This window comes from Rhineura floridana, chromosome 15 (genome assembly GCF_030035675.1).
Source record: "Rhineura floridana isolate rRhiFlo1 chromosome 15, rRhiFlo1.hap2, whole genome shotgun sequence".
In the NCBI taxonomy this organism is placed as follows: Eukaryota; Metazoa; Chordata; class Lepidosauria; order Squamata; family Rhineuridae; genus Rhineura; species Rhineura floridana.
Genome location: NC_084494.1, coordinates 31,098,825 through 31,121,665, shown reverse-complemented (window position 1 = coordinate 31,121,665; position 22,841 = coordinate 31,098,825). Strand labels below are relative to the sequence as shown.

Here is a 22,841-nt window from a genome sequence, read left to right as displayed (position 1 = left end):
GGGATGTTCTGTCAATTTCGGTTCTTTCAGTTTCTCACTTTTCTAATCTTAAATTCAGTTCTCCACATTTCTACAGCAATTTGCAATTTTTTTAAAAAAATGCTCGTGAAACTTCTTTAGCATTTTAGTGCTAATTTCTCCTATACATTTTTGTAAGCAGTTTTGACTAATGTACACATTTTTGCAAGCAATTTGTCCTAATATAATACATTTTTGTATGTTGTTTTCACCAATATATTCATTTTGTGCACCCTTTCCCCTAATCTATGCATTTTTGTAAACATTGTTTGGTTGGCAAACTGCATCACAAAATTCATGTAAGTGCAAATTTTGAAGGATGGCTGTGTTTCGCTTCCCTTATTGTTTCGGGCAGTGCGAATTTGATAGATTTGGATTTAAATGCAAACTGAATCGAATTTCTTCTCCATCCCTAGTGCTGGGTTAGTCATGTATGCTGTATACACTTCCTTATGGGAATAAATCATATATTTAGTTACATTCCCTTCAAAGTAAGGCACGGAATGATGTACTCTTATCTTGCATAGCAGCATTATTTAACTGCAGATCAACATGATTTAATGGCTGTGCCAATCAATAAGAAGTGTCAAACCATAAAAATGTTCCTCTCCATGGTAAAGAACAGAAATGGGAGCTGGCAAGCTGACTAAAATCAATGGTTTAAATTAAGGATTTCTTCTAGATGATTGAAATCTCAGGCAAGATGTTTTGTTTGAAAGGCCCCCAAAATGGTGAGGTTTCCCTATCATCAGAGTTTGGACATTCTCCCATGAAACTATTCTCCACTACACAGATAATTTCATGAGAAAAGGAGGCTGCGGACCCACTGCACAGAGACCTTACTGGCAGTGAGTTTTTAACAGAGTTTATCTATTTTGGACCGGTAGGAGTGAAGTTTCCAACGCTGACTAGCTGAGCTCAACTGCTGGCACGGAATACTCATGAACATTCTAGCTGCTCAAGAAACAAACCTATAATAATGTTTCCAGTTTCTGTGGGAGAAGGAAAAGTCTGTCTGTCTGGGATTCTTTTTTATTTTAAGAAAGTCTCAAGGTCCCTACTGACAGGAGCAGCATCATGGAGCAGGCCAACTCCTAGGAAAAGTCTTGGAAGTTGGGAATACAGGACAGAGAGCACAGAGGAAAGAAGCTGAGTAAGTCTGAAAACTAGGGTCTTAAGGAGAGGATGTGTGAAGGATGAACTGGCTTGAGAAGGGTCAGAGAAAACTAGGAAGTGAGGCAAAGAAGAAGTAATGAAAGGGGAATTTGTAGGAATATTCCTGTGCTAAAAGTCAGCAGGGCTCACGCCTCAGGGTAAAGAGGCAGACAGGAGAATGAGGGAAAGGAACAACTGAGTTGAAGAACAAGGACCAGGGGACATATTGACCCCTGAAAAGAAGACTCCAACTTCCATCACCTCTGACCACAGGCCATACCAGCTTGAGCTGATGGGAGTTGGAGTTCAAAGCATCTGGAGGTCACCAGATTAGGGAAGGCCAGCACATTTTATATTGGGCATATCCTCTAGCAGTCAGATTTGCGTGCAGAATAGAAGCTTTAAAACACTGGATCTGTTTTTCCCTTGATCAGAAAAACTAACTATATCCTCAGTTTCTCTTGATGCACTCGGGATGAGACCGTTCATGTTTTGTATACAAAAAGAGAAAGTTTCTATCTATATGTTTTCTGTACACGGAGGTAAATCAGCCTCTTTTTGATTAGCAGTGCAGCCCTGTACATGTCCATTCAAAAGGAAACCCCACTAAGAATCAATCAGACAACTGTTGGAAGTATAATTCAAAGCTCAATGTTCTCATTTCTGGAATCTAACAACATATGAAGCCACAGAAAGAGAATGACCTTCCCCTGCCCACTGCCATGGTGGTAAAAATACCAGTAATACGTTAAAATAATTGAACATTTGCTGTCTTTTATTAGAACCTTAAAATCAGCTCCCCGAGGTGGCCTCTTTTCTCTTGCCTGCCTAATGGTGGGGCCGGTTCCATTTGAAATGCCTGTAATGTGTTCACATCAATTACCTCTCCTTTTCTTTTTAATATTTTAAATCAGATTCTGTTACAATTGCCCTATGGATCAGAGCAGGAGGATACACTCTGTATTTAATTTCTATGAGTATGATGAATTGGTTAGATTTAGAATAATTCTGTATTACTTTCAGTTTTTCCCTGTGAAACATGTTTGAAACACGATGGAAAATTTGAAAGACCAGTTTGTCAATACACCTTTGTGCACCCACTGGCTTGTATACAACTACATTTTACTCAGAGTAAACCCACTGAAATTAATGGACCTAACTTAGACTGAGCACAATAGTCATCTATAGCAAAGCATTTCCATTGGCCACACCTGGAGGGGGAATGGGTTGCTCTGCCAATCAGCTGCGAAATCTCTTTGAAGCAATTTTTTTAAAAAAAAACACTCAAGGTGATCGCACCAGGTTTTACAGTAAAAAGGGGCAGGGTCTGACTAGTGTCGTGTGTCCCCTTTTTCAGAAAAGAGAGGTTGAGACGCACTGTAACCAGCAGAACAGGGAGTGAGTCTCTACCCTTAGTCATGCTCATTAATTTCAGTGGACAGTATTCAACTAAACTGTTGTGCTAGCACAAGGATTAGTCCTAGTACAAGCAGATTCCCCACCTTTCCTCCCCTGTGCATATGCCATGCATTCTCCCAATCGTCTCCAAAGGGATAAGGGAACCCTCAGAACAGATAGGGGCCATACAGGAGGGGAGCCAGTAAGAATGTTCTCCTTAGCACTATGTTGAATACAACCCAACTCTGATTAGGATTAGCATTGGATACCACTCTCTGCCTTTGCTTTCTCACCCTTCCCTTCACGAGTTCTTGTTCAAGCTTAGGGCAAGTAAAAATTGTGATGGCCTATGGAGCGGATGGCATGTTTAAGTTTGCATGCCCGAGTCCCCACGATCAGTACAAAACAAAATAAGCCTCTCCCATCACTCGCATAAAAGAATCAAGTATTTTCATGTTTATTTGTCTTTTGGGGTTGCCACTAAAGTCTCCAGTTTTTGGCTTCTATAGAAATTTCTCCAAAAAAAAAGAAAAAAGAATGAAACAAAAATTAAAAAAAGACAGACAACACGTCGTGGGGAGTGGGCCCCACAGACCCAGCCTCGCTCCTCACTATTTTCTCCTTCCAGGATCCTGTGCGGTTCGCTTCCCTCCCCCACCCACACCAAAGTTGGGTTTCTTTGTTATCTCTGTTAGGGGTTGTTTTCTCCCCAATTGCCCCCTTCAGATCTTGGTCCGGTATTCCTCCAGGTTGCTTTGTTAAAAAGGTGGGATCCAACCGGCAGTGGGGGGACCCACGATTCCTCCTCAGAAGGTGGCTTAGTTGACCCTGAGTTCAGTCTCAATCGCCAACGTATGGTTTGCTCACACACACCCCGCCGCCTCCTCACTCATCTTAGGATGGGTTGGGGTCTCCTCACCACCACTAGCCAGTTTTTCCAACAGGGATTCCAACCTTCCCCTCATCACACACGCATATAAAGAAGGCAAACTGTCCCATTCCAGCAAGTGGCCGGAAGTTTCGTTTCCCAGCAAGTCCGTGGAGGGGCAGTGCGGGATTGTCTCCCCCGTTGGGCGCGTCTGCTTGAGCAACTCCCTCAACGGAGTGAAGGAATGGGGGGGGAACAGCACAAAGGGGTCTCCAGGGGGGTAGGGGGTGCAGCTATACTGTGGAAGGGCTAGGAGGAGCTGGAGGGGGCACGGCCCATGTAAGAAGAGGGAGTCTGTGGGGCGGGGGAGATATCTGCAGGGCAGCTTCTCCCAGAAAAGTGGATATTGGTTTATTATCTTTCTCGGTAAGAAAGTCTGGAGTCCGTCTTGCTACAGCGTCTGAGACAGGTGCCCACAGAGCTATCATCCCAAGGACAAGACTTGCCTGGGGTGTGTATGTCTCTTCCCCACAGGAAGTGGGGATTAGAAAAGGACTCTCCCCCTTGGTTTTAGGGAAGAGGTGTGGGCATCCCTCTCCAGAGCACTCGGGGTGGGACTGCAAGGATTTTCCACACTCTACCCCTAGGGCAAGGGACTCTGTGCTGGGGTGAGGGGAGGGGGGTCCCCTCAGGCCTGGGTTCCCAAGTCAGGGCATACGCACAGCGTACATGTCTAACAGCAGGCGCCTCCGCAAGGGAGCGAAGGCCGGGCCAAGGTAGGGAAGGAGCAACAAGCAAGTGAGGGGGTGTCACTCCTGCCCGCTTTGTTCGCGGGGGGTTCCCCGGTGTGGAGTGCCCTCCTTAGAGGGCGGGGCCCCCCGAGGAGGTGGGGGGGCTCCCCGAAGAGTCTGGATGCGCCGGCACTCATGGCAGATGCGGACGTGGGTGCAAGGCCGGGGGGGCTCTTCCAAGAGGCGCTGAGGGCCCGGCTCCGACACAAGAGTCCCCGAATAGAGCTTGCCATTGCTGAGGCGCATCTCACGGACAGAGCGCAGCGACAGCGCTCCTCGGGTGGTGTAGTGGCGGCGGCGGCGGCGGGACCGGGTTGGCTTGCGGCAAGAAACAGCATGGCGCAGCTCCCGCAGCATCTCCTGGCACACCGAGATCTGCAAGTGCAGTCAAAGGAGAGAGAAGAAGCCATGAGAAGATGAATTGGCCAGTAATTGGCCCGCAATAAACTTCCGATTCTGTCAGGCTCCACTCACAACCCCAATGAGATTCTACCTCAGCCCCTTCCCTCACGTTTCCGATGCCCGCAGGTTCTGCTCTGACTAAACTCCCTTATGCCCACCCAGCAGAACAGTATTTTTGAAATTAAAAAGTTGTTGGCAAACCTAGCCTTAAAACCACTGAGCCAGAAACTACAACTCACTTAAATTGTCACTAGATGAAAATACATGTTTTAAAGTCTTCAGTCTAGCTTTAAAACACAAGAGTTAAGGTTATTAAAAATGCCAGTCCTGAGTGGGATCACAGATCCACCTCTGCATTGCGAATGCCCCAGAGAAATGTACAGGGAAAGGTAGTAACATCTGATCCCACTCCTGTTGGATTCCCCTAGCATCTGATAACCATGGGTAGACAACTTCTGAACCTCGGGGTTTGACTTTGATATCCTTTAATAGACCTAAGCTGGATTCATTTAATTCTTTAAAAATATAATTTCTGCAGAAGGCCATCATAACAAACTGTGGCAACGTATTCCCTAAGTTAATCAGCCACTCCTTGAAGAAATCCTTCTGTCCATTCTGAGCCTACCACCTACCAGTTTCAGTTAAATATAGGCACCAATGCCGTTTAAGAAGTATCAGCCATCTTGTGACATTACAGCATGGCAGCCATTTTGGAAATGGTCCCCACTTGGGTAACATGGGGAAACCCTCAAAACTTGTAGCAACCTAAAAGTCTATTTTTAAAAAGACACAAGTGTACACAAAAGGCTTCTGAGGGGTGCTTATCCCCAATCCCACCCATTGCCAACCCAAAGGGAACAGGCCTGGGGGGGTGCAATTGGCCCTGAGCCTGAGATTCCTCAGCTCTGGGTTAGAGAGTGTTGGACTAGGGCTGAGGAAACCTGGGATCAAATCTCCACTCAGCCATGAAGCTGGGTGACCTTATCTCAGACAGTAACTCTCTCTCACTCTCTCAGCCGAATCTACCTCACAGGGTTGTTGCAAGGAAGAACTATGTACACTACCCTGAACTTCTCGAAAGACTTGGATATAAATAGCAATTAATAACACACTGATAACTATGAATGATTAATGGTGTATTTAAAGCACGGATGGGGAATCTATGACCTTCCAGATATTGCTGGACTACAGTTTTTAAATTGTTTTTAAGGATGCATTTAAACTTTGTTACCCACCCTGGGAAATCAGGGTGAAAGGCAAGTAAGTTAAAATAACATTTTTCTAATTATTACTACAACTACAGCTCCCATCATCCCTGACTGGTTATGCTGGCTGGGCTGATGGGAATTGGAGATCAGCAACACTGAAAGGGCCACAGGTTCCCCTTGTCCAATTTAAAGGGTATCAGTAAGAGAAACAGGAGCCAGGGTAACTTGCGTTTAGATTAACCCTTTGACATTTGTTAGATATTAGAGAATCGTGGCATTCTAATCCTCATGATTGCAAAGAAATTGTTCAAGAACTGATGGCTAGAATAATCAAACAATTCATTTGGAACAAACAGCAGGCAGCAACTTCTGGGTGCACGTGCAACCAATAAATTACCACAGAAATGAAGTTTGCATCAACTCACAAACAGCAAGGAGACTGCGCTTTTCTATCACTGGACAGCTTCAAACATCAAGCCCTCAGAAGAGGCCGTGCTCAGTGGCAGAGCATCTGCTTTGTATGCAGAAGGTCCCAGGTTCAATCCCAGGTACGGCTGGGAGACAGCCCTTTCTGAAACCCCGGAGAGCTGCTGCCAGTCAGTGTGGATAATACTGTCTAAGTGCCTTCACCATTTCTTGGCTGGCACATCGGACAGGCATACTGACAGACACCTTGCCATTGTGGCTGGGAACAAGGAGCTCCGTCGCTCTAGCCCCCCGCCCTCCCCAAACCAGCAGTCACGTGCATTGCACGGACTAGCTGCCACCTTGCCTCTTCACCTGACGCATCCAGCATCAGATGCAGTGTGGCCACAGCTGCATGGGCATACTCTCAGAAGGAAGAGCAGTGGCCTGTGCTGCTGCCTCATCTCCTCACTGCCTCCACCCTGTTCTTGACCTGAGGCAGATGAGGTCACTGTTCCTGCTCAGAAAGGAGTGGCAGATCTCCACTCCCCCCCCCCCGGCTACACACACACACTTGCCATCCTGGCTCCACTACCCACCTGATTCTTTTGTCCCTTTCCTACTCTCCTTGTGGCTGATTGACCATTTTAGTGCCCTGATGCTTACTAACTCCATCTTACGCTTTCTGAGGGGCTGACAGTTGTTCCCTTATCCTCAGCCGGCCTTTCCTCCACCCATGCAGGGACTCTCCCCCCCCCCCATCCTCACCTCTTCGTGTTCAGCAGAGTGGCGCGTGGCCCATACAAACTCCATGATAGCAACGAAGACTGCAATGATGAGCCCACAAATCAGCACCACAAAGATGCCTCCAATGTTCTCCATGCCCAGCCCTGGAGAGGGATGAGAAAAAAAAAGAATGATGGGAGCCAGCAAGGCAAGGGCAGAGCAGACACTGCTCCAAGGCTGTGTACACACATAGCACAAGGGTCATTTTTTTTCACAACACACTTTTGAATACAGCAGTTTGCAATTGTACACACCTTCACACGGTAACATCATCTAAAGTGGTAGCTACTACCCGCGTTGTCTGTACATGCAAGTGGGTGCGTTTCCAAACTCCCCTGCCCCTCAATTAGTGTTTCTACAAACCTTTTTTAATTTAATTATATTTTTCACAGTCTTCCAAAAGAGAGGGGCTGGAAACTGGTGTGTTGATATACAGGGATATGTAACGGTATATCCTGAGGTTGGGAAGTTACTATCCTGCTTCCTACTTTGCCTATTTCGGCCATAGACAAGTTATGCATGGTGAGGGGGAGTAGCACAGATCCCTGCAGCACCAGTAGGTCTGCCCCAATAGGAGGTGGCCTGAGAAAGCGCTCTTTGCATGCACACATATATGCAGTGCATTCAAAGCACAAAATGGATTACAACCATTCCGGCAGAATGTGCTTCAGATTGACAAATAGTGTGGGAGAGGGACAATGTGGGGATAATGTCATGTGAACAGCACTCCAAAAAGGTGTATGCATCAAGCACTGAATGCACAATCACCACACAGTGTGTACATGCCCCAAGTTGCCCTGCACCAGCCACTTTTAAGACACTTGACAGCACTCCCAACGAAATACTCCAGACTTGGCTTACTTGCCTAGCAGGCCCTTCTGCCCCAACGTCAGAAGCAGATTGGGATGCATTTGCCTAGAGCAGCACTGAATGTTTGCTTGCAAATATTTTCACCTCAAATACAGCCATTTTGGGGATCCCAAAATCCCACCCAAGGGGAACCCCCCCCCTCAAATGTACAGTTTTGCAAATTAGTTAGAGGATGTTCACAGGCACTAAGTTTCCCTGTCTGCTATTTCCTTGGTACTATTTTTCAGCTCTTCTTCCTCAGAACATGGTTCCAGACTATCAGGGATCAGGTTGTAAATGGTTCGATGTCATAGCATCCCACAGGCAATCAGACGTGACTACACTGCAAAGACAACACTGATGTCAGGTGTGGAGCAGATAAAGATGCATCTCCCTGCCAAAAGCAGGGTGTGTACTCTAGGGATGGGATCCATTGGCCAGTGCAGGTTCAAAAGCATTCTGTCGACCTAACAGGCTGGTATCAATCCAAGAAGATTTATGTAACTTTAAAGTTGACAATGAGGACACTGAACTTGTCAAGGATTATCATTACCTTGGCACAGTCATTAACCAAAATGGAGACAACAGTCAAGAAATCAGAAGAAAGTTAGGACTGGGGACAGCAGCTATGAGAGAACTAGAGAAGGTCCTCAAATGCAAAGATGTATCACTGAACACTAAAGTCAGGATCATTCAGACATGGTATTCCCAATCTCTATGTATGAATGTGAAAGTTGGACAGTGAAAAAAGCGGATAAGGGAAAAATCAAGTCATTTGAAATGTGGTGTTGAAGGACTTCCGGGAAGGTTGACTTCGCTTGTGCCTGCTTTTGAGACGGGCTCCCGCCTCAGAAGAAGCTTATTCAGATATAAATCAGTCAGAACATTTTTTTTTTGACTGACGAAATTTCTCCTGGGCAGGGAGAAACGTAGAGATCAACCTCAAAAGCCTGTTTTTGTTGGGAGGACTGGATTTCATTAATTTATGAGAAAAGGTCCAGCCAGCAATGCCGGACGGACTTCCGAACAAGCTCTATCTGATTAATGCGACACGTTTATCTTTTCTTCAAAGAGAAAACGGACTAACAGGCAAGCACCCTTCTTTCTATTCTTTTTTTTACTTGGTTTAAATTGTTGCAGCAAAAAGAGATTTGTCAAATGAATCAGCTTTAAAGAACTTCTGGGTGAGCTATAACTCTTCTCTGTTATTCACGAAATTAACAGCTTATCTCTGTTTCTATTGCAAAAAGCTGTCCTGGAAGTGCATTCTAAAGATATAAACAGAAGAGGGATTTCTATTCCGAGGAGAAAAAAATAAAAAATATGAACTTTGGAACATTATATTGTCTGGGACTATTCTCTTTTTGGTCTATTTTATTTTGACGAATCTGCTTCTTCACGACGCCACTAACTGTTTTGATGCTGGGAACTAAATTTGTTTTGTATTCTTGAACATAAGGCAGAGATAAGGCAGGCTGCTCTGTTTATACTGTGATGTCATCAAGCCTGGAATATTAACCCAATTGTTGCTGAAATAAGAAGTGGTTCTTCTTTATTTTTGTTTTGTTTTCGTGGTTTTAAAAATGGCAATCAAGAAAGTGGCTGAGAATCTGGAAGTAATTATGTTTCAGAAAATAATGGATGAGATTGAGATAACGAAACAAACCCTGCGACAGGGCAGTAAGGAGCTGAAAATTGAACTGAGCAAAATGACGCAGGAGCTTAAAGAAATAGGGGATCCTGTGAGAGAGGAGAATGAGATCAGAGATGAGAAAAGAAAAAATAAAGGGAAGATACAAGCCCTGGAGATTGGAACAAATGTGGAATTGGAAAAAGATCTGGAGTTTATGGATATTAGAAATAAAATCTACTGTTTGGAATTTAACGTTATCTCTGAAGAAATTAATGAAGATATTAGAGATAAAGTTATCAATGGCTTGGATAATTTTCTGGACTGGAATGACGTGATGGAGCTTGATATAGAGAAAATCTATGGAATTAACTGCAGCCATGTGACAATGGAAAAACTCTCAAGAGATGAGCCAGTGCATTTTGTAAAAAAGAAGAACAAAGATATGACTTTACAACAATATTTCAGCAACTTATTCAGAATTGATGGCAAGAAAATATTTGGGATAGAGGAAATTCCCATCAGACTCTTATTATATGACTATGGCTATGACAGCAAGATTATTATGGAATACTGATAATGGAAGATTGGACACTGAAATTACTGGACTTAACAGGACTATTGAAGATGGAAGATGGAATTAATATGGATAATGGAATAATGGCTATTGAAATTATTGGACCTAACAGATTTTGATGAGATGGATTAATCAATATGTTTATTTGGACTATGGTTATGACAATAAGATTATTATTATTATTAAAGAGATGGATTAATCGACATGTTTATTTGGAGAAAAATTGATAGATATATTTCTTAAAGAATTGAAACCTTTCTTTGACTTTTTGTGGAAAGAATAAAGTAATGTTTATGAGATTTGATGATTAATTAAGATAACTACTGGAGGAAAGTGATTTTATAATATAATTTAAGAGACAGGATTGTTATATATTGTAGACCTATAACTGATCTGCGACAAATGGGAAGTCAACATTTTATTTTTTTGTTTAATCATTTTTGTTTTGTTTTGTTTTTTGTCTTTGAATGTTTTATGATTTTGTTTTGTTTGTTTTATGAAAATTTGAATAAAAATTATTGTAAAAAAAAGAAAAGAAATGTGGTGTTGAAGGAGAGCTTTGTGCATACCATGGACTGCGAAAAAGACAAATAATTGGGTGTTAGAACAAATTAAACCAGAACTATCACTAGAATGTAAAATGATGAAACTGAGGTTATCATACTTTGGACACATGAGAAGACAGGATTCACTAGAAAAGACAATAATGCTGGGAAAAACAGGAGTAGAAAAAGAGGAAGGCCAAACAAGAGATGGATTGATTCCATCAAGGAAGCCACAGACCTGAACTTACAAGATCTGAACAGGGTGGTTCATGACAGAGGCTATTGGAGGTCACTGATTCATAGGGTCGCCATAAATCATAATTGACTTGAAGGCACATAACACACATATTTTAAAGGAAATATTTATTTATTTATTTATTATTTAATTTATATCCCGCCCTTCCTCCCAGCAGGAACCTTTCAAATTATTTGAAAGGAAATAATTATTTGAAAGGAAATATTGATGTTTTGAAAGGAAATAGCAATAAAATTATGATTCTTAATATAGGCATTTTAGAGATGGAGAGAAATTTGATAACAAATCCAAACTGGGCGGAATTCATGCACATCCCTAGCAAGCTCTGCTGATCTGCTGCCCGGTGGTAGCGCCGACAAATCCTGCTTTCAGCAGGGAGCTATGTCTTTACCTGTCCGACAAGCAACCCAACAACACATAAGTATGGCAAGTGGCCATGGCCAATTTCTGTGCAATGGGATGATGGTACTAGACACAACATAGCCCTCCTATTGCCCTCACTCAAAGGGGGTGGGGGAGAATACAAGTATAGCATCTTTGTATCAGCTGAACTGCTATGGTTTCCTCCAAAGCATCTTAGGATTTGTAGTTTGGTGAGGGTGCACAGAACCCTCTGTAAGAGAGCCTAAGTCCCCCCCCCCACTACATTTCCCAAGGTTGCCTGGGGAGACAGGAGATGTGTTACATCTTGGTTTACGTTTGTGGCATAGGGATGTTGAGTGACACAAGCAAAAGCTGCAAGTCTGTACATATGTACACACACACTGAGTTATTGTCAGCAAACTTAGAGGTTATCTTTTCAGCTTTGAAACATGGACGTTACAACAAATCCCAGAAAGATTGTATCAGACAAAACCAATCAGAGCGCAGTAGTTATTTAATAAATAATTCCCAGTACATTTCACTTATCTTCATCAGCGGCTGAGAATAAATTGTTTGCATCCAAACCAAAGGAAGACACTCATTTGCTCAACAGTTAGTTGGACACATTATTGGATCTATTTCTGATATGATGAGATATGTATGATTGGAGGTGCTAAGACACATCCAATACACATTTAAAGTACGAGACTTCCCCCAAACAATTATGGGAACTGTAGCTCTGTGAGGGGGAAAACACAGTTCCCAGGATTCTTTGGGGGAAGTCATATGTTTTAAATGTGCATTGGATGGGATTTAAATGTATGGTGCGGATGTACAACTGCATCTTAATGGCTTTTCTTTCACCATCCAGTCTTTTTCTGCTTGCAGTCTTCTCCTTTACCACCAGAGGTCGCTATACTCAGCCTATTAGCAATCTCCAGAAAACTTACATCTGCTCTGGGCGGGCTGCCACATATGAAATCCAAATTCCACACTGAGGCTCAAACACCCGCAAAGACTGGACCTAACATGCATATACTGTTGGACCCCACAGCTCCAGGGCTTAGTTCTTAGTTCTAGGCCTAAATTATGTTCAATGCCAGGTTTCACCAACCAGCTTCTTTTTTAAGCTGTGTTTTCAACTTGCCCGATATATTTGTATGCGTGAAAGTGAGGGACACCAATCCACACCAGACATTTGAAGCACATGGCTTCCCCCCACCCCAAAGAATCCTAGGAACTGTAGTTCATTAAGGGCACTGGGAACTGAAGCTCTGTGAGGGGTTAACTGCAGTTCCTAGGATTCTTTGGGTGGTAAGTTATGTGCTTTAAATATACGGTGTGGAGATGACCGTAGTCACATATTTATTGAAAACCTTAGAATGTACCCAATGAGTTCCTTACTGTCACCCCAGTGAAATGAGTGGCCCTCACTTAAGGTCCATACATTTCAATGGGTGTACTCGGACGAGACCTTAGTGGGATCCAACCCACTGTGTTGATTGGCAACCTCAGGTTGGCGGCACCCATCATACCCACTCCTCTAACCTTTGGCCCGGTGATCCTCTTCTTTAGGGCACTTGCTTCCCTCCCACCATTTGCGTTTCAAGATCTCCAGACGGTTGTTTTCCTGAAGCTGCAGGATGGCGAGGGTGATCTCATCCCGGAACGGGGAGCCTGCAGGATGTTAAGGAGGCAGATATGACACAGTGCTGTCGGTGATTATTAATCCACTCCTCCTTAGGCCATCACTCAAACAAGCTTCGAAGCAGAAGCTGACATGTCAGCTCCAGCATTTGAGCAGTAAATTGCAGATGATGTCTGATAAGCTGCCTGCTGACTCTGAATCTCATCTACTAGTTAGCTTATTGGTGACACAAGACTCGTCAGCATTTAAGTTAAGAAAGCTAAGGCAGGCATTAGTTAAGCTGCCGCATCCACCTCAAGCTCCTTGCAATAGCATAGTTCCTCTGCACTATATAAATTTACAAGGTCTATCGCTTTTTGAACGTTTCCCTTAATACTGATCCCTGGGTGATCTGCCTCCCTTGCTGCCAAGGTTCACCCCAAGTGAAGAAGGCCGGCATGTTATTTAGCAACTATAAAATAGCTGTCAAGATCCATGTTAGATGAAATCATTGTTTCAAACATTCCGAAAAGACAGATTTTGCCTGCCTGGGTATATGTACGTGTCTGTGTGAGACAGGAGCACTGGTGGCTGGTAGCTCCATGTCAGTAGGGCAGTGGAATCTGCTCTGAGTTTTAGTCTGAACTTCTAAGGAGCTGTCCAGGGTTCTGACACCTTGGACAGCTCCTTGAAAGTTCCCAGAGCAGATTCCACTGCCCCACTGACATGGAGCCACCAGCAACACTGAGGGTAAACGTATGTCTGCATGAGAAATCAAGGGTGCTTCCAGACTGGTGTTTATTGCAAGATTGGTGCTCTCATGCATGCAAGCTTTTTGCAGCACCCAAAGTCACTGACACCACAATGCTAGCCTATATTCCCCTCCCCTCCATTTTAATCCAGATTTACCTTTGTCACGGAAAATCTTATTTCCACAAAACAACTGCTGCCAGCAACCCATTTGCAATATCTCAAAAATCCACTTGCAGATTAAGCCTGTCTGAAAGCTCCCTTAAAAAACCATTCTCATTATATCTGTTTTGTGCTGGATAGCTCACCAGCCATATTTAAAATGGTCAGTTTTGGCCCTCAAAGAAAAATTCCTTGTGACCAATTCACAGTGTCCTTAACTGCAAATGTCATCGACAGCCTGCCACCCAGCTGAGCCCACCCTTATTTGCATCTTTGTGTGTTTCCAATATCCATGCCAATCCAATCCCAAAGAACAGGATTTATGGCTCAGCCCCACAAAGATCTCCTGTGGGGGTCCTCTCTTGCTGACAACTTTAAGCTAAAACTTTCAGATAGGGCCTTGTCTTGGGTATTTCTGGACAATAACGAGGCTCAAGTATATACAAACAGTATCTATTCTGCACAAAAACAGAAGATCAATAACATTAAATTTTAACAAGCATACAAAATCCCAAGGAAGCTACAGGATCTGAACAGGGTGGTTCATGACAGATGCTATTGGAGGTCGCTGATTCATAGGGTCGCCATAAGTCGGTGTTGACTTGGAGGCACATAACAACAACAAACAAAATCCCAAACCACAGTGAATACTAAGAACCCTCAACTACAGATAAAATGTTGGTGGTTCTTTGTATTCTTTATTATGGGATTTTTTATGTGTTCGTAAAATTTTCATGTTGCTGATCTTTTGCATTAGAATAAGAGATTATTTTGAAATGAGTCAGTATTTGATTGTTAGTGAGCTAGTGATTTGCATTTTTATTTTTCTGTTGTGAACCACTTTGAGCATATTTATATGAAAAAGTGGCATACCATTATCATCTCAAGTGTCTTTATTTATTGGGCAGATTGTTGTAAGATTCCTGCAGAGTGTTATCCTGACATTTTTGTACCACACCTAGCACTGGGAGGAGCAGGAATAATAATATTATAACGTTGTTGTTGTTATGTTGGCCCATGCTTCTATGCCCCCAAGCCTTTGATATTTTTCATTGTCTTGCTCTAAGCATCCATGCCAGCTGCTGATTTGCCCCAGCTCCTGCCACTCACCTAGAGGCATGCCGATGCCATAGCCCTTGGTATCCAGCAGCCCCCCAATCTGTGTGAGGTTGCAGTTGAGCCTCCGGTGATATTCATTCATCGTGCTCTCAAGCAGGAAGGCATATTTCGAATTCAGCACCCGGGCAATCCCCTCTTCTGTGCTCTTTACAAAGACACTAGGTTGCTTTGAATGCATGTAATTCCACATCCGCTGATATGTCTGGTACCGAGAATTCTGGTTGGAGAAAGAGATTGGAAAAGAATAGATGCCCAGACATTATATTAATGGATTGCTTTGAGGTTATTGTTTTTTTCACTGGTGAAATACTATTATGATGATAGGCATTGTCATAATGTGGGGGAAAGAACAGTGCATACTGTTCCAGGCATTTTTATTCCATGCTTCCTCCAAAGAGATCAGGGCAGCATATGGGATTCTCCCCCTCGCCATTTTATCTTCATAACAACCCTACAGGGTAGTGTAGACTGAAAGATGGTGATTGACCCAAGGTCACTCTGAAAGCTTTGTGGCTGAGTGGGAACCTGAATTCAGGTTTCACTAGTATAAGTTCAAGACTTTAACAATAGCACCACACAGTTCACTGGTAAATTACAGAGACATAGATACACTACACTCACCCACAGGGTCTCTGTTGCTGGAAACCATACCACACTAATATACACATATTAGACAGACTTTTGTATTGTTACACAGATTATATAGATTATATGTACACATGTGCACGTGCACACACACACACACACACAGAGGCCTCCAGTCAGCTTGGAACAAGCAGCCTTGTAGTGCAGTTTAAGGCTTGCAAAAGAGAGGAAAGGTTTCTGGGGGGATTTTCCCACTGCTGTGCTAAAGGGCTCAGGTTTGAGGCTGGTTGCCAACTTAAAACTTCAGTACTGTACTATACAGGCTGTGTACACACCAGGGTGTTAATGCACATGTGGGTCACACAGACCCAATTCTTCCATGTGCACTTTTGTGCATTTTCACCCAAACCTGAGTGCTTTCCATTTAAATCTCTCTCCATTTTTCCCACCTGCACTAGCAGGCAGTGCTTGATGGGATGTATTTGCACTGTGCATTATTGTCTCCTACCCTCAATTACTACTTCCCCACCGTCTGGAATTTCTGGAAACCTGAGGCCTGTTGTGGGCATGCACACAGGTATTTGCTTTCTTGTGTGTACCCACCTTTTTTAAAAAACAAATCCATGGATTAGCATAACAAACTCACCTTAGCCAAACGTTTCAAGTGTGTTTGACAGCGGGCAAAACGGCCAACTTGTTTTTTTTAAAAAACACACGTTTTCAATTTACCAGACTTGTGCAAAACAGCCATTTCAAAACTAAAAATATATTTGTGTGCTTTGCCCCGCCCCACCACGCCCAGTGCCAGCAGCCCATTGAGAAGCACCTCTCCAGGGCAATGAAAAATGTAATGCAACTTGGAGAAGAATACAGTTCACACACATGCACACACAGCCATGGCAAGACAGGAAGAGTCGTATGGTAAAGAGTGATGTGGAGACATTTTATTTTTTTTTCACCTTTTCCTTTCCTGCCTTCTGTACCTGCGAAGCTCAATTTTATTGTTAATGCAACTGTTTTGCGCAAGAGCAGTACTGCACAAAATAGCTGTTTATAAAAAATAAAAAAAGTGAATGTGACTGTGCTTTTAGCAATAGCCAGTAGAAATAGAGATGCTCCATCCTTTTCTTTGGGTTGATGGAAACGAAATGGCTGCGTTGTGCTCAGGCCTTAGTGCAGTGTAGTGACAGGTGGCAAAAAAAAACCCCCAGCAAAAGTCACCACACATGAGAAGTAAACAAAAACTTGCCCGCACAATGCACTTCAGTGTGTCCAACTTGTGTAACATGTGGTTTTATGCTGCAGTTTTTGGGTAGTCCAGTTTTTTCCACAAACTGGTTATGGACTGACCTGCTCAAGTTCAGTACCAGAGGGGAATGATCACATAATCTATCCTTTGCGGAGGGGGACTGTTATTGTTGTTGTTCTAACAATAACAGTTTTCATTAGTCAAGGTTTTTAAAACATTTGAAGGCAGAACAGGACTCCACGCTAAAAATAAGTTTGCAGTCCAACTGCAGCCTCGCAAAACACAGTAAACCTGAACCCAGATGTGACAAGGGCCAGCACATCTATAGGCGGCAGCTTTGGGGTTGGATGGAAAAGAAGTTGTAGGGCCCTGACTAAAAAGAAAGGCTGTAGGCTTTCCTTTTCACCATCCAGTCTGCCACCTTGTTTGTTGATTGATTTCCCTTCGTTAAGGTCTCCTGGAGTAGAGACTGCTGTTACTGTGGAGACCGGTTGCCAGAGCAACTGAGAGCAAGATAGAATGAGACCCCCCAAAAAAGAAGGCGAAGAAGGCCTGAATAGACTGGTCACCGCCACCTTGGCTACTGTCGCCATGGAAACCTCCAGCCCTGACCTCCCCCCCCTCCCAACACTATGAGTAGTATTGAGGAGTGCACTCAGACGCATGTGTCAGGCCTCATGCTCCCAGCCTTGAGAGACATACACTTTGAATATATTTTCTGAGGTACAAGCCTTTAGCCCCACACAGTATCAGAGAAAAAGCAGACCAGGGCCAGACCCGCAGAGAAGTCCCAAGGGACAGAAGCCTGAGCTTGAGGCTGGGAGTTTATATGAGGGCATTCTGGATAGTTAGACACAGGCAGCTGAAGGTCATCTCAGCGACCCACCGAGTTCATTGAAGCGGCTTTGTGAAGATCTCCTAACCCCCCTTCCGGCCACAAACACACATTTCAAGAAGGTATACAAAAAACACTCTGGAAGTCTGGAGAATGAAAAGAAACGAAAGCCTCTCTTGGCATAACGTTTTCCAGATACAAGAGAGGACAAGGATCCTGCGGTGGCTTGGAAGAAAGAGGGAACTTTGGAAGGGGGCAGATTGTCTTGTACGGATATGAGAACGTGCACTAGCCAAAATCCCCTCTTTTATACAAACTATTAAAGGTAGCAGAGACCCACTCTCCTTTGGGCCTGGTTACGTTTAGAAAGCAAAAGGTGCAGGGGCTCAAGTGGGCCTATGAGCAAAAGCTTCTGCCCTGGAAGCCCCCCCCCCACAGAGAGTGCACAGATGTCGGCAATGGCTAGTCAGTGGTGATGGAAAGGCACTCTCGACATGCTCAGAGGCACTCCGCTTAACTGCTTCTTCCTATTAGCCTCAGAGTTTGAAGCAGGTTCCTACACTGCTCTAGTTCAGATTTACAGTGTAATCTTATGCAACTCTTCTCAGAAGTAAGTCCTACTGAGTTCAGTGGGACTTACATGCAAGCAAGTGTCCATGAAAGTGCTTTTTTGGAATGTTTCCCTTGAAGCAACATCTATGGAAAATGCTGTGTTAGATCTGAATGTCCACACGAGTCAAAGGCAAAGCCAGCAGGAATCTATTCTCCTACTTCTAAGGATATACAGATCACCTCTCTGAATCAGAGCAAGAGTGCACGTAATCCAGTAGTGGCCAACCAGGTGCCGCAAGAAACTCACAGAAAAGTCATGGCGGAGATTGGCATCCCCTGCTGTTTGCCCCTGACATCAGGTATTTAAGAATTATGCTGTCTCTGAATATGGAGGTTCTGTGTTTTTGCTATCAAGGCTAACAATAGCAACACTTGGAACTGACAACAGTGTCTTGAAAAGCTTCTCATATATTACCTCAACATTCAAAAAAGTGTTACATATAAATAATTCCCTCTATTCCCAACTTTAGGGGCAAGTGCCGATCCTTTTGCTGCTAAAACAGCATCCCACGCACACAAGAAGACGGAAGTGGCAGGCTCAGGGAAACTCCCAAGGCTAATGGTAGTATATAAAGACTTTAGGGGGGAAAACTTACAAACAGCCCGAAGATGACTGAGTATGCTCAGTGACCAAGGGATGCTGAACGACTGTTGGAGGAGGAAGCAAGGGAATGGCATGTCGTGGAAAATGCTATTGCTTAGAAAAAGGCAATGGAGGCAGGCGCAGCCACACAGATAAGGGCTGTATCTCACTTGGAAGAAGGTCATTGTGGAGCCAGCGTGGATAGTCCCATATTCAATGTTGGTTTGATCTGCCAGGTCATCTGCTGATTCGATGGGCACCTCCATCCTCTGCACGGTGAGGAAGGCAGCAAGGTTGGCCGTGTAGGAGGAGATGATGATCAGAGTGAACGCCCACCTACAACAGCAGCAGCAGCAGCAACAACAAAAAACAGTTCACACACAAAAGCCTGGGTGGAAGGGTACAAAAATGCTTATTTAGGGATAATAGTGAGAGAAGGGCACTCTGGACATGCATAAGAGGACACCTCTCTACCGATCCTGCAGGGACAGAAAAGAAATGTTGTAGCTAAGGAGATCTCTTTGGTTTTCAGGATCTAACACCAGTTTCAGGATGCTTCCAGACTCATTACTTTCGGGTGGGATTCAATCACATACTGGCAAATTTAGGCTGCACATTTACATTTGATTGGGAGGGGTTCCCCAAAATATTGGACTTTCTGCAATAAGGAAAGTGAGGGAGAAATGCACTGGAAAGAGTGGGATAGCCTTTGCTTTGACGCAACATCATCTAACCTCCCCGCAAACAAATCAGAATGAATGCCCATTAAAATAACCAACATCGTCTAGTCTCCCTGCAAACAAATCAGATTGAATGCTCAACAAACAGATCACCTGGAAATGCCTTCAAAAACAAGTTCCAAGGCTACGTATACTCCCCCCTACCCCAAAAAAACTTGAAGCTGGTTCATAGGTTTTTCTAACAGTTCACATTCCCTCAATTTCCCAAGCGCTAGAAAGTTTACAGGGTCCATTACCTTCTGAGAAGAGGGTTCTACTATCAAGTGAAGACCTTTGTGATATCAGTTGACATTACAACTACTCAGGTTGAGACAAAGGAGCCTGCAAGCTTCCAAAGCAGCAAGCAAACTCTCAAATGGATAAAGCATGCTCCTTATGGAAGAAAAGTTGTTGCCTGCCTACCAGACAGCTGCAAAAAAGCCAGTCTCTCTCCTTCTCTGACTACATTCACGCTGCTAAAATGTTTCTCTCCAGCCCTCACCAAAGCAGGTGGAATATGCCCAGTAGCTCATAATCAGCCATTAAAATCATCTACTGATGCTCATTTAAGTCCTCAACAATATCCATTAAAGAAACACCTTTAGCATTTAGCCTACAGAGGTCATTTCCTCATATGATACAAGCCAACAGCATCCTTGTTAACTGAACATGTCCTACTCACATATACTTAGAAGAAAGGGTCTGTTATGTTTCTCTGATTAAGACTTCTAGTAAATTCTGTTTTATATCTTTGTAGAGTAGGTCACAGAACATCTGGAAAAGGTGCTGAAAAGGGCCTTGGTGCATACAAAAATGGATTCATATTCAGGCTGGCAAGTGATTATAGAATTTCTCATAAATGAATCATCTCCTTTTTAACAAACTGCTCAATTAATGGATCAAATAAAGTTGGATATCACCCAAACTCTGATGTAAGATATTGAATGAAATATAAGACAGCCTACAATTCAATATACACAAATGGCAATTCTTTTTTAGAAGAAATGCGCATCTTTTTTTTCATTTTCTCTTATAACAACATGCCATAATCACAGTAGCCTCCAAAGATAAAGAAATATGTCCTCCATTGACAGTCCTTCTGATTAAATGTTGTCCTCACCAAAAATGTAGGCAATCAAGACCTAATTACCATCTCATGAAAAAAAATCCAAATTCCTAGGAACCACCACCAAACGTTTAAGAGGCACCTATATAGAGGGCTGGAAACAACATTTCAATTGTTTAAACACTGGCACAAAGTTCCTAGGCAGCTGGGGGGATGAACTGCCTAAAATTTTTCCACATCTGCCGTAAGTTCCTGAATACAGTCAGTGGGGACCCCATGTCAGTGGGACAGTGAACCCACTCCAGGGTTTAGTCCAAACTTTCAAGGAGCTGTCCAGGGTAGTTCAAAGCACCTTGAACAGCTCCTTGAAAGTTCGGACTAAAGCTCGGAGCAGTTTCACTGCCCCACTGACATCAGAGCCACTAGTCTCCACTGAATACAGTCCTCGGCTGGGTGTCCCACCTACCACACTGATCCTTTATTGCCCATAACTTTGGTTCCCCAAGCCTGTCATGTGCATGACCCATAGTTGCTCACCAGACTCCACTGACGCAGCGGGTAGAGAGGGCCCGAGGCATGATCTCCGACCCCTGTTGCATGAAGCCCCCAACAGGGAACCAGAGGCTGTTGCCAAGCGTGTACTGGTTTTCCAGTATGTTGTGCCGCTCCCGGAGACAGGGATGAGGGTTGTACCATTCATAGGGGCTCAGCCTACAAAAAAAAAATTGAGGAAAGGCTGACTTACTTCTGTGTAAATATATTTAGGGTCATGGTCTTACGAAGGAACTCACTAAACTACCAGCTGCCAGAGTTAATTACAGGAAGCATAAACCAGTTGGAAAGTGGTATTTTAGACTTCCGGGAAGGGTGACTTCGCTTGTGCCTGCTTTTGAGACGGGCTCCCGCCTCAAAAGAAGCTTATTCAGATATAAATCAGTCAGAACATTTTTTTTTTGACTGATGAAATTTCTCCCGGGCAGGGAGAAACGTAGAGATCAACCTCAAAAGCCTGTTTTTGTTGGGAGGACTGGATTTCATTAATTTATGAGAAAAGGTCCAGCCAACAATGCCGGACGGACTTCCAAACTTTTGCTCTATCTGTTTAATGCGATACGTTTATCTTTTCTTCAAAGAGAAAACCGACTAACAGGCAAGCACCTTTCTTTCTATTATTTTTCTTACTTGGTTTAAATTGTTGCAGCAAAAGGAGATTTGTCAGATTGATCGGCTTTGAAGTACTTCTGGGTGAGCTATAACTCTTCTCTGTTATTCACGAAATTAACAGCTTATCTCTGTTTCTATTGCAAAAAGCTGTCCTGGAAGTGCATTCTAAAGATATAAACAGAAGAGGGATTTCTATTCCGAGGAATGTTATATTGTCTGGGACTATTCTCTTTTTGGTCTATTTTATTTCGACGAATCTGCTTCTTCACGACGCCACTAACTGTTTTGATGCTGGGAACCAAATTTGTTTTGTATTCTTGAACATAGAGAGATAAGGCAGGCTGCTCTGTTTATACTGTGATGTCATCAAGCCTGGAATATTAACCCAATTGTTGCTGAAATAAGAAGTGGTTCTTCTTTACTTCTGTTTTGCTTTGTTTTCGTGGTTTTAAAAATGGCAATCAAGAAAGTGGCTGAGAATCTGGAAGTAATTATGTTTCAGAAAATAATGGATGAGATTGAGATAACGAAACAAACCCTGCGACAGGGCAGTAAGGAGCTGAAAATTGAACTGAGCAAAATGACGCAGGAGCTTAAAGAAATAGGGGATCCTGTGAGAGAGGAGAATGAGATCAGAGATGAGAAAAGAAAAAATAAAGGGAAGATACAAGCCCTGGAGATTGGAACAAATGTGGAATTGGAAAAAGATCTGGAGTTTATGGATATTAGAAATAAAATCTACTGTTTGGAATTTAACGTTATCTCTGAAGAAATTAATGAAGATATTAGAGATAAAGTTGTCAATGGCTTGGATAATCTTCTGGACTGGAATGACGTGATGGAGTTTGATATAGTGAAAATCTATGGAATTAACTGCAGCCATGTGACAATGGAAAAACTCTCAAGAGATGAGCCAGTGCATTTTGTAAAAAAGAAGAACAGAGATATGACTTTACAACAGTACTTCAGCAACTTATTCAGAATGGATGGCAAGAAAATATTTGGGATAGAGGAAATTCCCATCAGACTCTTATTATATGACTATGGCTATGACAGCAAGATTATTATGGAATACTGATAATGGAAGATTGGACACTGAAATTACTGGACTTAACAGGA

At 43.4% G+C, this 22,841-nt stretch overlaps 1 protein-coding gene across 2 annotated transcripts in view; it reads right to left on the bottom strand.

Moving 5' to 3' along the window:
• Positions 1 to 2,996: 2,996 nt before the first annotated feature.
• GRIK5 (glutamate ionotropic receptor kainate type subunit 5) overlaps positions 2,997 to 22,841 on the bottom strand; it is a 98,686-nt gene continuing 78,841 nt past the window's right edge. For both annotated transcript variants that reach the window (XM_061596459.1, XM_061596458.1), the window contains 6 exons: positions 21,096 to 21,269; positions 18,944 to 19,109; positions 14,901 to 15,126; positions 12,800 to 12,928; positions 7,014 to 7,135; positions 2,997 to 4,605 (listed from right to left, as the gene is read on the bottom strand). In XM_061596459.1, coding sequence (XP_061452443.1) covers positions 4,249 to 4,605; positions 7,014 to 7,135; positions 12,800 to 12,928; positions 14,901 to 15,126; positions 18,944 to 19,109; positions 21,096 to 21,269 — 1,174 coding nt within the window. In that variant the 3' untranslated portion in view covers positions 2,997 to 4,248. The remainder of the gene's footprint in view (positions 4,606 to 7,013; positions 7,136 to 12,799; positions 12,929 to 14,900; positions 15,127 to 18,943; positions 19,110 to 21,095; positions 21,270 to 22,841) is intronic.